At 51.0% G+C, this 14,853-nt stretch overlaps 1 protein-coding gene across 2 annotated transcripts in view; it reads left to right on the top strand.

Annotated features, from left to right (window-relative positions):
* CSMD2 (CUB and Sushi multiple domains 2) overlaps window positions 1-14,853 on the top strand; it is a 683,354-nt gene that overhangs the window by 379,815 nt on the left and 288,686 nt on the right. For both annotated transcript variants that reach the window (XM_027967572.3, XM_060416549.1), the window contains exon 11: window positions 12,144-12,247. In XM_027967572.3, coding sequence (XP_027823373.2) covers window positions 12,144-12,247 — 104 coding nt within the window. The remainder of the gene's footprint in view (window positions 1-12,143; window positions 12,248-14,853) is intronic.

Raw genomic sequence — 14,853 nt, 5'->3', positions numbered from 1 at the left:
TATAGAAACTCAAAGTCTGAGGCTGAAGGGTAGGAGCTGCCTTCCTGCAAACAGCAGAGAAAATGCATAGTGTATTCCTACTGCTGTTCAGCAGCCAACAGGAGAGATTCAGTGCATTCAAGGACTGCCTGTCTGGTCACCTTAGGGACCTCTCCTTCAGCAAAAATCACAGCCTTTCCACATTCACAGTATGTTTCATGAGCTTAGCATTTATTCATTCATTGATCGTTGGTATGATCTCTGCCCTTGAGGAACGTGCACTCAGGAGAGGAGGATGGGTAGAAACGTGAAGCTAGAGTTCAGACAAGTGCTAATGGAGTTGTGTCCAGAGTGTGACGGGAAGTCTAGAAAAGACACACTAATGGAAGGCCGGGGAACTTGGCACAAAGGCGGTGACATTTGAACAGGGTCTTGAAGGATGAGGATATCAGAGTAGACACCTGTGCTGAGGCACTGAGGTTTGGGTGCCGAGGCACTGAGGCTTGGGACAGTGTCTTAGAACTGAAAATAACTCAACATGCCTGTATCAAGGTGAGGCTGGAAAGTCCGCAAGATCCAGATCAGGGTGAGCCCACAGGCTTGACAGAGAGGCTTAGGTTTTATTCTGAAACAGATTTCTAAGAGTAGAAGTGTTAGGCTATTTGTGATAACAGTAATAGCTATCTCTTATTCTATGCCTATTATATGCCAAGAACTGAGCGAGGCCTTCTGTGTAAATGACTTTATTTCATTCTCTTCATAGCACAAATAATTAAGTTTTAAAATACCCATTTGGTGGATGAAAAACCTGAATCATGGGCAAGTCAAAGGTTAGGAAACTTGGTCACAGCACATAATCAGTATTAAGTGGCAGCACTGGGCTTTAAAGCCAGTCTTTCTGGGTCCATTGCCCATGAACTTAAGTAGCTGTGCTGTGCCAATTGGATGGAACATGGTCTCAGAGTCGATGGGAGGGGTTGGGACCCGGAGAAGTGGGATAAGCCTTGGGAAGGATGAGGGCCACTCTTTCTTCTGTACCAGAGCAATAGCAGAAAGAATTTTTGAAAGATTACTGTGGCAGCAGTGGAGATATTAGAGAGGGATATTGAAGGGAGTGAGACCAGTTAGGAGGCTGAAGCAGTTACCCAAGTAAGGAAAACGGGGTCATCAGCCAAGGCTTAGGAAACATGGAGGGGAAGACAGATTTAAGAGAAATCTGGGGAATGAGGGCTTCCCCTGAGGCTCAACCTGGTAAAGAATCCACCTGCAATGAGGGTGACCTGGGTTTGATCCCTGGGTTGATTCCCCTGGAGAAGGGAAAGGCTACCCACTCTAGTATTCTGGCCTAGAGAATTCCATGGACTATACAGTCCATGGGGTCACAAAGAGTCAGACATGACTGAGTGACTTTCACACTCATTAGGGAATGAGATGGGACTTGGTGGCTGATTGGATGTGTGAAGGAGGGAGAAGGAGAGGTCTCATTCACCATTGTCCCCCAACTGACCACCATAGTGTCTGACATACAGTAGACACTCAGTAAACATTTGTTCAATGACCAAATGCATGACAACTCCATGTTTTCTCACTTGGACTATTAGGAGGCTTTCAAAGGAAATGCAAGAGGAGGAACAAGCTTGGCAGCAGTCAAGAGGGAAACATGTGCATCTGAAGTGCCTGTGTTTCATCCAGTGACGTTTGGAATCACTGGTTGTAAAGTGAATAAATCAGGGTTCAGGAGAGAGATGTGGGTATCATTGCATCGACACGCAGTAGGGAACAAGCGTAAGGAATGAACAACGCTTCTTGGAAAGAGCAAAGATTCAGAATGGGTCTGGGAACACAATCCTTACAGATGACTGGGATCCAGTGAAAGAAGCAGAGAAAGAGCCACTGATAGGAGAATCGAGTTGCAGAAGCAAGAGGTTTCCAATCAGGATGTGTCTGACAGTGGTGATGCTGAAAGACATCTTGTTGGAAAAGGACTGGAAAGAGACTGTTGGCTTTAGCCTTGGAAGAAGATCTTTCAGTGGCACTTTGTGGGGCAGCATATTAAAAAGCAGAGACATTACTTTGCCAACAAAGGTCCATGTAGTCAAAGCTATGGTTTTTCCAGTGGTCATGTATGGATGTGAGAGTTGGACTGTGAAGAAAGCTGAGCACTGAAGAATTGATGCTTTTGAACTGTGGTGTTGGAGAAGACTCATGAGAGTCCCTTGGACTGCAAGGAGATCCAACCAGTCCATCCTAAAGGAGATCAGTCCTAAATATTCATTGGAAGGACTGATGCTGAAGCTGAGACTCCAATACTTTGGCCACCTGAGCAAAAGTGGATGGGGAGTGCGTGGATGGGGAGCAGGTTGCTATAGAGGTCAGGCATGCGGACAGCCCTTTGGACAACTTTGTGGTAAAGGGAGGGAAGTAGCAAGGGCACGTGAGGGAGGTTGGGAGCACAGAAAGCTCTGGGCTACTTACGATGTTTATTGTTTAGGAGATTGAAATTTTGAGTGTGGTTGTAGACTGAGGGCAAAGCAAGCGCAGAGGAAGAGAGTGACGATGTAGGATTAGAGGATGGGAGTGAAGGACCTGGAGTGAGTGACAGGCAAATTGGACTGAGAGTGCAGCAGCTCCTTTCACAAGGAGCAGGTGAGGAAAAATGCCATCGTGAAAAGGGGCTGAGAGTTTTGCCTGTAGAATATGTGTATGTAGGAAAGGGCATATGTCTCTTCTAAAAAAGTTTTTTTATTGTGGCAAAAGTCACACGATATAAAATATACTATTTTAATCACATTTGTTTTATTATTATTTAATCATATTGTGCAGTTCAATGGCAGTAAATACATTCACATGGCTGTGCATCTCTTACCATCATCCGTCTCCCAAATTTGTCATTTTCCCAAACTGAAACTCTGGCCCCATTAAACTCTACATTTCAACTCCCGCTCCTCACCCTCCACGCCCGGCCGCTGACATCTATCTACCCGAGTACTTTCTGATTCTATGAATTTGGCTATTGTAGGCACCCCACATAAATGGGATCAAGCAGTATTTGTCTGCACCTACCCTATATTGGGATGCATTTTTAAGGTTAACTTAGTGTGACACACGTCCCTTTGGTCTCCTGATAATCAGGGAGTGATTACACGTCCCTGGCACCTGTGTGTATATGTAGACATTTCATCTCCTTTGAGCTTGAGAGGGAGCTGGGAACGTTCCAGTGACCAGGGCCTCCAAGGGCAAACAGAAGCTCCAAACAAGGTCCAGCAATGACCTGCCATGGCAGTGGCCAAGAACCGTGTCACGATGCCAGCCTCGACTGAGCGCGATGGGCTGAGCAGCTCTACCCTGTGGGAGCAAGAACTGAGTCTCATTGCAGAGGCCGGTGAAGGGTATGTCTCTCCTCGGTGAGCTAAGAATGAAGCAATGAACACCACCCCGTCATCCTCCAGGAAGTTGGGCAGATTCAGGGAGAAGAGGAGCGGCAGCTCAGAGCAAGTGAGGCTGGCCCGCTCTGCTGCGCGCACAGCTCCACCGTCTCGCTTGGACTGGGATGGTCTGGAGAAACGGGAGTCCTGCCTCTGCCGGTTGCGCTATCTTAGTATTTGCAGTCATTCTGCCCACAATAATATTTCCCAAATTTGGTCGATCATCAGAAATACCTGGAGAGAGTTTGAAGACATAAATTCCAAAATCCTTTCCTCAAAGATCTGATTAGTGGAGGTGAGATGAGAACCTGGAACTCACACTTTTAAAGAGCATCCCTGTGGTTCTGACCAGCTCAGCTTGTATGATAAAAAGCCACCCCTTTCTGTCCCAGCAAAGCACACAGGGCCCTGCTGCCCACCTCTCCCCAGGCAATCCTGGCTTCAGCCACACTGCGCTCCTGGATCATAGACACAGCTGGCCCTTTAAAACCTCTGTCCAGCACATCCTATCCCAGAGTATCTGCCTTCTCCTCCATGCAAATTCCTATCCGCCCTTGAGACACAGTTCAGATTTCCGCTCTGCAGAGAAGCCTTCCAGACCCCACCAGGTCTTAGTGCTGCCTCTGTCCCTCCAGCGCTTCATCAGCCTCTTCTGTTTGGTGCATGCGACGTTACACTGGGTTTAGAATCTCTTTCCCCCATAGCTCAGGAGAGGCCCCCCAAAGCAGGGGCGGTATCTGTTTCTCTCTCCTGCAGTTAGCAAAGCACACGGTACAGAGGAGGAGATCCGCAGGTGTCTGCATACATTACCAAGTGCTGGAGGAGATCTGTCCCTGGGTCAGGTAGCTCCTCAGGCACAGCCCCACCCACGCTGGGCCCCAGAGCCTCCTTCTGTTAGGACCTTCCAGCTTAGCCTCCAAAAGAACATGGCTGATGAAATTTTCATGGTCGGAACTGAAACCCAGGCCTGAGTCGGTGCCCCCTGCCTACATACATCTGCCTTCCTTTCACAGCTTCTCGGTATGAAATCAGGCCATGTGAGGCAATTTGCAAACGATCCTCAGTGCATTTGACCAGGACATTAATTCACCTGTGCTAGAAAAGAAGTAAAAGGCAGGCAGGAGAGAACGAGCGAGGTGGGAGGAGAGGGAAAGGAAAGCGCATTTCATGAGCTTCGAAGCCGCAGAGAAGAGTGCTTCGATTACTCACTCCTTGGGGATTAGCCGTGTCACTGTTCCGTTTGTAGACCCGGAGAACGGAGAAAGAACTCTCCAGGCAGGTGTCACTCTCTTGTGCAAATGTCAGGAACCCCTGTGCTGGCCCAACTGTTCACTCACTTATCCGCTCAGCAAACATTTACTCCTGTGTGTTCTGTGCTGGGCCCCATGCAGGATGCCAGCTGGTGATCAGAGAGGTTTTCCCTAAGCGCCCCCTAACTCATTCCTCGTGAGGGGGCGGCTCTAGAGGGACCCGCTCAGGTCCCTGCAGGTCCTCACCTGGATCCCTTTCCTCTCCACAGTTGTCCTCACTTCCCAGCATATCTTGGCATCCCCCTTCCCCTAGAGCTGGCTGCGGGTCCCCACACACCTTCCTCTGTAAAGACAAAGCCTGCCCCCTCGTCTCGATGGGACTTTGTGCCCCTCGTGCCTGCCGCATCCCCAGCTGCCCTGACTTCAGCACCCCCCACCCCGCACTGTGTTCCCCATCTACCCGTCTGTCTCTTCTAGACTGTGAGGTCTTGGGGTGGTATTCATGTTTGTCTTGGCTCTGTTGCTTCTTCAAAGCCTAGCACTTGGCAAGGGCATATTAACAGCTGAATAAATCCATCAACCAACGGGTGAATGAACGCATGAAAGGGCTTACTACTCTCAGAGCCGCCAAAATTCAATTTGAGGTACTGACCAAAGTCCCACAACCTCTGAACCTTCTCAGTCTTTGCCCTTGAGCTTTCTTACCCAAACTCCTCAAAAGCATTTCTCAAAGATGCTGAAGACCTCTCTGCATGAGAGGTCTCTCTTGAGGGTTCAGGCCAGCCCTTCCACCGACCTCCCCTCCTCCCCCGCCAAGAACCAGTTCTCCAGCCCTTCCCTGGGCCCTCAGCAAGACCCCTGCAGGAGTCACCACGCAGTCCATGCCTGGGGAAGGGGAATTACCTTCCGTTCTTGGAGCTAATAGTTGGGCTGCCCCACGGCATTAGGACACCAAGGCGGAGGGTTGGGGAAGCCAAGGTCACCCCTCAGGAGCTGGTGCTCTGAGGAGGAATAGTGAAGCAGGCCCGGAGCAGAGGATTGCAGAGGGGCTCTGACGAGGTGGGAAGGGCCAAGAGCGGGTCATGAAAAGTCTAGGGTTTCCATGCAAGAAACTGAGCTTTATCCTGAGGGTCAAGAGCTGATTAATTTTTCTGTGATAACAAAAGCCTTTCTTCAGAACCCACAGTCATTAGGTTGTGATTGGCTGTGAGTAGCAGAAAGCTCCGCAGAAGCTTACACAAAACACAGATTATTTTCCCCACGTCCCAGGGGTCCAGAAGTGAAGACTCCAGAAGTGGTTTAGCAGTTTTCTCAGTGTCTTGAGCACCTCCTAGTTTCCCCTCTGCCTTTCTTTGCTCTTATCCTCATGATCACAAAAAGGCTACTCCGCCTCTGTCCTCATATCTGTATTCCAGGAAAGCAAGGAGAAAGGTGGGAAAATGCTCTGAGGACTCCTCAGCTCATGTCCTATGCCCCGAATCCTGTCACTTCCCTGTCCTTAGCTCTGCACTTAGCCAGGTCCATTACCACATTTCAACAGCCAGCATTCTATTAAGAATGGTAAGCAGTGGGAGGGACAGTGAGTGAACCATTATCTGTGTCTGTCACAGAATCCCAACCATGAACTAGATCCAAAGGAACTGCTTTGGTTGGAGCAAGATCCAGGCCATTCTGGTCTTTTCCCCCCTTTGTTTGTGCCCCCTTTAGTATCTTTATGGATCCCTGGGGTTCCTGAGAACCCAGTTAGAAAACCACTGCCCTAGGTCAGAGGTCAGCAAACTTTCTGCAAAGAGTTAAATCATAAATATTTCAGACTTTGAGGACTATGTGAGGTTTTTGTTGCACATCCTTCTTTGTAGTGCTTTACTTATTTTTTAACCCTTTATTTTTTTTATTTTATTTTTAATTTTATTTTTTTTTCATTTTTTAAATTTTAATATCTTTAATTCTTACATGCGTTCCCAAACATGAACCCCGCCTCCCACCTCCCTCCCCATGTAAGAATACATCTTAGCTCAAGGTGCCAAACAAAACCAAGCCTCAGGCCTGATTTGACCCAAGAGCCATGGTTACCCAACCCTCACTCTAAAAGGGTCGTGGGACACAGAGTCTGGGGTTCAGAGTGAAGAGTGGGCAGCAGACTGGAGACGGTTATAGAAATGCAGTCACTGGACAAAACAATCTCAGTCTAGATCTCTTGGCGCTTCCCAAAACATGCCTAAGAGCGGTCAGATCCTCTGCAGCCACACGGAAACCTTGGGCACAGGCTGACAAGACTGTCTTTAGCTGGTCCTGGATGATGCTCAGGAAGCAAGGAATGTCCTCTGGGCCCAGGGTGGGCACCCTCCATGGTTCCACTCCCATCCGCCACAGGTCTTGGGAAAGACAGCAAGGTCCTGAGGGGTGCAGTCTCCAGGACTCGACTCCCTCCACCACCCTGCAGTGAGCACAGCTGGCTGTGTTCCCTGAAGCCCTCCTGCTGCTGCTGGATCCTGGACCGGCCTCCTGGCAGGGCTCTCTGCCCCCAGCCCCTCCCTCCATGCTAAGTGACAGCCTCCCCCCATCTTCACCCTCAAGTCCAGGCTACCTGCTCTGGCCTGCCAGGCAAAAGCCAACTGCAGACTCAGCCAGGCTGCTGTCTCCTCCCCTCACCCCCCCCCAGCCGCCCTTGCTGGTCCTCGTTCCCCGAGCATCTCCAGGATGGAGCCCACACTCTTCTCTGCCTGCAGGGCCCAGCACGCCCACCTCCTCTGTGTGGCTGCCTTTCATCCTCTGCCATCCTCCAGCACTCTCCATCTGTACCATGCCCTTGGCATTTAGATTCTGCTCCACATCGTCAGACAAGTGAGGTAACCTACAGGCTGCAGCTAGCTCGGTGCTCGGCACATGGCGGGCTTACATCCTAGCGAAGGGTTCTTCTATTCATTTATCTAATGGGTGCAAATTGGGTGTCTGAGCCGTGCACACACGTGCCTCTTTAATCACGCCTGTTTCATGTGCTGTCACTCTGCTGCCTTAGAAAGACACTTTGCCAGCTTCACTCATCTGCATGTTAGTTAATGAATCATTACAGGATCGTATCTTTAAACAAAGGCCAGAGAGAAAGGGAAACAAATGAAAGCGCCGGCACATTGCGCACCGGGGGCCCATCCCAAGGCTTCAACATTGAGTGTTTTGTGCTGACTGCTCGGTGTAATCAGCTTCCACGTTGGGGTCAGGCGCTCTAAAATGCAGCTCACATCAATGGTGCTCTACTCGCTGATGTGAAACATTTTATGGCGCTGGGTTCTGGCCTGCAAGGCGATGTTTTCCCATCCTGGACGTAGTAATCACATACTCCCTGTTTTGGCACTGGCTTGGTGACCTGGGCCTTCCCAGAAGGGGTGATGGTGGCAAGAATGTACAGGCAGGACCCTGATTTCTCCCTGCGGAGGCCAGGCCCCTGGGTCTGCAGAAGGCACAGCTAGCCTTAGAGTATTTTATGAGCAAGTGTTGGCTGAGCTGCTGGGATCCAGAGAAGGAGTTTAGGGAAGGTTGAGAGGGTAAGTCACGGCCCCCATCGTATGGGCCTGAGGCCTCCCTGGGAGGCTATGAGATGGTAGAGTGGGGTGGTAAGGGCCTGGCCTCTGCCTGATGAGTCCCAGGTCTACCACTTAGCTGTGTGATCTTAGGTGAGCTGCCTAACGTCTTTACGCCTGGCCTTTCCCATTTGTAAAATGGAGGTCTTCACAGTGCCCATGGCTGTCCTGAGTCTTTAGTAGGCTGATGTTCGTAAAATACTCAGAACAGTCGAGCACATTATAGGTGTCAGCTCTTGCGCTAACGAAGTATCTCAAAAGAAGATGATCAAAAACTGTGATTAAGTATCTCAAAGAATCTCCTAGACCAGGGGTCTGCAAACTACCACCTTTGAGCCAAATCCAGTGTGTTGCTTATTTTCGTAAACTAAATTTTGTCGGGACACAGCCACGCTCATTGGCATACACGTCAGTGTACGTGGACCGTGGCTGTGTATGCTGCCTAAACATACGCAGCCATGGCTGTGTCCACGCTACAGCAGCAAAGATGGGTCGTTGCAACAGACTTCATATAAGATGCTCAGGTGCAAATACTTATCACCTAGCCCTCGACAGGAACAGTCTGCCGACCTTTGTTCCAGATGGTGTCTCCTGTGAGACACCCAAGAGCCTGGAGATCCATCCATGCTGGAGGCTGAGGGAAGGTTTGAAAAGTATTTTCCCATTCAGCGTGGTCTGAGTGCCAGGCATGTACCTGGCATGCTGACAGGTTCTGGCAGGTCAAAGGCCATGAGAACTGGCCCCTGCCCTCCAGGAAGTTCATGAAGTAGTTTACCTGGGAGACCAGGTAAACAGCTCAGTCACAGTACAGCAGGTAAGTCCTGACATGAAAAGGAGAGGAAGGGCAATCGGGGAGCCCTTGGATGAGAGCTCAAGGATGTGGAGACATTGCTAGGAGAGCCGGGGGCAAGGGAGGGGACTGTGCAAGCCAAGGTCATGAATGGGCTGGTATGAGAGAATGCTACATAGGCAGTATGATGGGATGGCAGCAGGGAGCAGGAGCCAAGGGTCCTTCCTTATGTACCAGGCTAGGAAATGGCAACATCATTCTGTAGGGCAGGATTAGGGACAGTAAGAGATAGGAAGCCGGTTCCATCCTGAGCAGACGATCCGATGATGATTGGTCATCAGGGAATATGGGAAATGAGCTTGCCTACTTGGTGGGAAAGCTACAGGGACTAAGGCTTCCCCCCTAGGTTTCCCAGGTGGCTCAGTGGTAAAGAATCTGCCTGCCAATGCAGGAGACGTGGGTTTACACCCTGGGTAGGGAAGATCCCATAGAGAAGGAAATGGCAACTCACTCCAGTATTCTTGCCTGGAGAATCCCATGGATAGCGGAGCCTGGTGGGCTACCATCCATGGGATCACAGAAGAGTCAGACACAACTTAGGAACTAAACAACAATAACAAAGGCTACCCCACTCGCTGTAGAGTGCTCCCTGGAATACATGTCCATATAGCCAACGAGGATTTTTATCAGGAAGGTCTAGTATTTTTGTTAAAACTATCTGAGAGTCCCAAGCAGGATCCCCTCCTCATGATACTTACCACCAGTGATTGGGGTGCTCACTACCTCTGAACACAGTCCTTTTCGTTGTGGGACAGTTCTGACAGTCACAGGGTTGGTTTTCAGTGCCTCTCGTCTCCACCTTCTGCCCTTGGACGGGGCCAGGCAGGGTTGCTTCTGCTGCTCCTGCCTCTGCCCTAGAGTCTCTCTTCTCCAGGTCAGGACCTCTAGTCCCTCCATCCCCTGTTTTCCAACAGCTCCCAACCACTGCAGGCCCACATCCTCCTTTACCCACACTTCTGTACAGCCCAGATATTTTCCACCAGCCCTCAATGCTGTTTCTCCTAAAACAAAAAGCTCACCCCACACCTTCACTTACATCTCTTACTGGAGGACAGAGCCCAAGTCTGTGATATGACAGGCAGCGCTTCCTCATCCGGCTCCTCCTGCGTGTCTCATGTCCCCACCCTCTGCTTCCCTCTTAGCCACGCAACTCCAGATCCACCCGGAGTTTCTGGACAAGTCATGCACCCCACACCTCTGCGCCTGCTCCTCTCTCTGCTTGGATCACTTTCCCTTCCTTCTCCATTTATTGGACTCCTCCAGTCCACCTCCCAAACTCAGCCTGGGCTTCATGTCCTCCAGGAAGCCTCCTGTGGCCTCTTCCCAGCCAGCGTTACCCCTCCTCCCTGTCCTGTCTACAGCTCCTCACTATGGGTCCCAGGCCCGGTGCCGAGGGCCCTGCACAGGCAGTACCGGGCTCACACACAAGCACAGCAGAGGTTTCCTTCCTGGGACCCTGAGAACACCCTGGGGTGAGGCTCTGCTGCGCTGTTTGATTTGGGCAGCAGAAGCCTGCACAGCCATAGGAAAATCTATCCACGGGAATTCTTTACTCCTCGAGTAGCAGAAGAGAAAACAAAGAAGCACTTTCAGCCTCCCTGCAGGGAGACTGAAGATCTTCCTCAGATTGAAACCAGACTGAAACAGACAGAAAGAGGACCAGCTGAGACGCTTAGGCAACACGACTCTGAGCGTCCTGTCTTCGTGAATGGCACCACCACCCACCACCCCAACTGCCCCAGCCGGGAATTTGCGGGTCATCCCAAACCACCCCTCCTTCAGTGCCCACATCCATCAGTCATAAAACCCTAAACACTCCAGGACCTGACTCTCTCTTCCATCTGCATCACCCTGCTGCATCACTCACCTCACTGCCCCTGAAGCCTGGAACCATCCTCACCACCTGGGCTTCACTGCTGCTGTGTCAGTTTCCACACAAGCCGCCAGACCAATGTTCTCCTCCAACACCTGAGTGTCCCCGTCACCCACTGTGGACCACTCTCCTGCCGCTGCTCCCTCAAGATGAATGCAGCTCTCTGGGGCAGGGGAGGCTATGAGCACCTGGCCGCAGGCAGCCTTCTCAAGTTCTAGATGCTCCTGGTCGCCTCCTTGCACTGAAGGCCCAATCACATTGTCCCCCAGAGAGAGGCACCCAGCCACTATGTTCAGTTTCCAGACCTGCACTGATAGACACTGAGCGCTTGTTCTGGAATGTTCCATCTCAGCCACAGCTCAGGCCTTCTGCACCTGACCCCTGCCTCTCCCAGCATCCCCTTTTGACCTGACAGTCTTCCAGAGCTGTCAGAACTCTCAGGACCTACCCCATCCTCATCACAAACAGCCTCCTCTCCTCCCCTCACCGCAGGCTGGGTGAGCTGCCGGCTTCAAGTAGCATCTGTCACCTGGGGTTGTGATTATCAGTTTGTTTTTCTCTCTCCCTCCTCACCGAAAGCAGGGATCATGTCGTGCTGACCACTGAAACCCTGCCTCCTAGGCTGGCACGTGGTGGGTCTTTAGTACATACATGTGGCAGGCAGGACTAAACCAAGTAAGAGAGAAGAATCTTGTCGAAATGTCTTTCCTGGAGCATTCATTTATTCAACAAATAGACAAAGTGCATGGGGAAAAGCGGGCACAGGAGAGGCTGAGAGAAACTTCTGCAGGTCCCCGGGGACCACATAGCTGAGATTCCACATGTGGCCTAAAAATTTGCCACCAATTCCTCAGGGATTTCTGTGCATTAAAGCGTGAAGGCAGAGCCTAATCATCTCTCAGTTGGCCAGATGTGCCTGGGGTTGCCACGACAGCCCCCAGAATTGGCCAGATGTGCTGTGATCCACTTTGGAAAACATCAGGGAACCCCAGAGGCTGTGTGGCCCAGAAGAGAAAAAGTTCCCACTCTAAAAGGTGGCCCACAAGTGCTCGCTGTGGATGGAGGGTTTCATGGGGTGGTGTCACGGTGCTCTGAGTGTCGGGACATGGAGCTTCTTGCTGTCTTCAAGGCCGAGGAAGGCTCTCCCGGTGGCCCCTGCCTGCTGCCTAATCCCTGCTCCCTCCGCAGGTGATCAAGCTGGCCTTCGAGGAGTTTGACCTGGAGAGGGGTTATGACACCCTGACGGTCGGGGACGGCGGGCAGGACGGGGACCAGAAAACGGTGCTCTACATGTGAGTGACACGGAGCATGTGGTGGGCAAGGCAGGGGCACGTGTGCCTTGGCTGAGGGCAGGGGGATGGGCCCGCTGCGTCTTCCTGCCACACTCCCTGCCACCTTGCTATGGCCAGGACAGGTGTCCTGCGGCGCTGCTGGCTTCAGCAGCAGTCCGCCCATCGCTTTCTACTCCTACCAGGAAAAACAGAGCACTTCCCAGGAGGAAAGACCAGGGAAGGTATGCGCCCTGGCTCCTGGGGAGCCAGGGTGATAGGGATTCGGCGTGTATGCCTGGCTTTCACTTGGCTGTGTGTGTCTATGCAGACCCTGCTTCTGCCACCAGGAGTTTTTCCTCAAGGCCATGTACATCTGTGGTGGCCCGACTGCAGACAGAGGTAGTGGAAGTGTTTTGCTAATTTCCCCGCATGCTCAGAACTGTCTGGGAAATGGATGGTTTCCGGGAATTGGGACCACGTGGACATAGTGACCGCATATTCTGAGCCCAGAAAGGTTAGAATGACATGGTCTAGTCAAGGTGGGGGATAGTGTCAGGCTGTCCTGGGTTTCATCACACCAGGTCTCAGCTGTCGGGGGCCATTTGACTCCTCTGTCCACCATGATTAGCCTGACTTAAAAGCAGGAGTATGCTCCTATTCAGTGTGTGTGACCCAGAGTCAGAGAGATAGACAGACCTGACCTCGTCCACCTCCCCTGCCAAGAAGGAGGGGAGATTTCACATACGTTTGGTGCCTACTGTGTGCCCAGACACATCAGTTATCTCATTTAATTCCCACAGGAGCCCTGTGAGGAAGGTGCTGTTATCCCATTTAACAGGTAGAGAAACTGAGGCCCAAAGGGTGCAAAGGTGGTTGGCGGCAGAACTAGCGCTTGAGTTCATGTCTTTTGATTTTGGTCAAGGATAGTAACCCATGCTATTGCCATACACCCTCCTAGCCAACACCCTCTGGTCATAATGCTGAGCAAAAAATGACCATTCTGTAATATCTGACTTGTCCAGAAGCTGTTCTGTCCTGGGTGCTTCTCATACCTTCCCCACATCTACCAGGAAAGATCCTATTAGAGTAGTTGAATGAGGTCCCCTGGCATGTTAGGTGACATGTTAGGTGATTTAGAATCTCTTAAGAGAAAGGAATGGGATGCCAGCCTGAAGGGCAACCTCCCCACGGCCTGCTTTCCACTGTAGTAATCAGGTTTCTCCAAAGAAACAGCCAACAGGATTCAGGCTTCTCTGAAGAAACAACCAATAGGATGCACATATGAAGAAAAGGATTTATTATATGATAATGGGAACTGACAAGTCCCAAGACCTGCAGGCTGAGTCAGCAAGCTGGAGACCCAGAAGAGCTGATGATGGAGTTCTAGAGCGAAGGCCAGCAGGCTCAAGACCCAGGAAAAGCTGAGGTTCAGTTCAAGTGCAGGGCGGGAACAGTGTCCTAGCTGAAAGGCAGGCAGGCAGGAAGCATTCTCTTTCACTTGGGAGAGAGTACACCTTTTTGTTCTAGTCAGATCTTCAACTGATTGGATGAGGCCCACCTTCACTGGGGAGGGCAATCTGCTTTACTCAGTTCTACTTTAAATCCTAATCTCATCCAGAAACACCCTCATAGAAATACCCAGAATTGTGTTTGGCCTGATATCTGGGTTCTCTGTGGCCCCATCAGGTTGTCATATAGTTTACCCACCACACTCAACACCTCCCCTCTTCTCAGTGCATCCCCACCACTCACCTGCCCTGGTGTGCTGACCTGTGTGATACATCAGCTCAGTGTACCCAAGATGCCAGGATTCCACTCTGTCTCCTTCATGCCCCAGTGTGCTTTGTCATAGAGAAAACCTTAGAACAGCAGAGCTGAAAAGACTGGGGATCATACAATTCAACCCCTCATTTATATGGAGTGAAAAAGTGCAGAGAGGCTCAGCCACTTGCCCGGGGTCCCACAGCAAATGAATGGCAGGTCCATGGTCCAGTCTCTGGACCAGTCTAGCTTGAATGAGATCCCAACAAGTTCTGCAGCAGCCCAGAGACTCTCCCACCACCCTCAGATCTCTTTAGACCAGTGTCAAGTTCAAAACCTCAGGAACGGTGTGTGGCGGGGCCACCACAGTGTTGTGAAGTGATTGTCCTCTAATTAAAATAAATTTAAAAAAACTTCAGGGAAACAGTACAAAATGATTGCTCATTGTCATCATAGGGTCATGCGGAAGGAAAGCAGAAGCCTGTCTTCTCCCTTACTCACCACTCTCCTGGGGTCATTCCTTACTCACTGAAGAATGTCAGGGTCCCCAGGCCAGGGATGGCACATGGGCCAGGCTAGTGTATCCCAGGCAGTCTACCCCTGCTTTATCCCATTCATGTTGTACCGATCATCTCTCTGCAATCAGCTCAGCCCCCTCTAAAGTTTTGAGACCCTATGGTGGAGCAGAGATTAGAGCTCATTAATCTAACCACCCCTCCCCAGCCTCCCACACCCCATCTGTGCTGGAGATTTGTCTGGTCTCAGCAGAAGAAGGAAGTCAGGTTTCTTCTGAGTACCCCAGCCTACGCAGTGGACTCTGACCCTGCCACTCTCCAGCAGGCTGACCTTAGGAAAGCTACTGCCCA

This window comes from Ovis aries, chromosome 1 (assembly GCF_016772045.2).
Source record: "Ovis aries strain OAR_USU_Benz2616 breed Rambouillet chromosome 1, ARS-UI_Ramb_v3.0, whole genome shotgun sequence".
Classification (NCBI taxonomy): Eukaryota; Metazoa; Chordata; class Mammalia; order Artiodactyla; family Bovidae; genus Ovis; species Ovis aries.
This window is presented reverse-complemented; position numbering and strand designations above follow the sequence as displayed.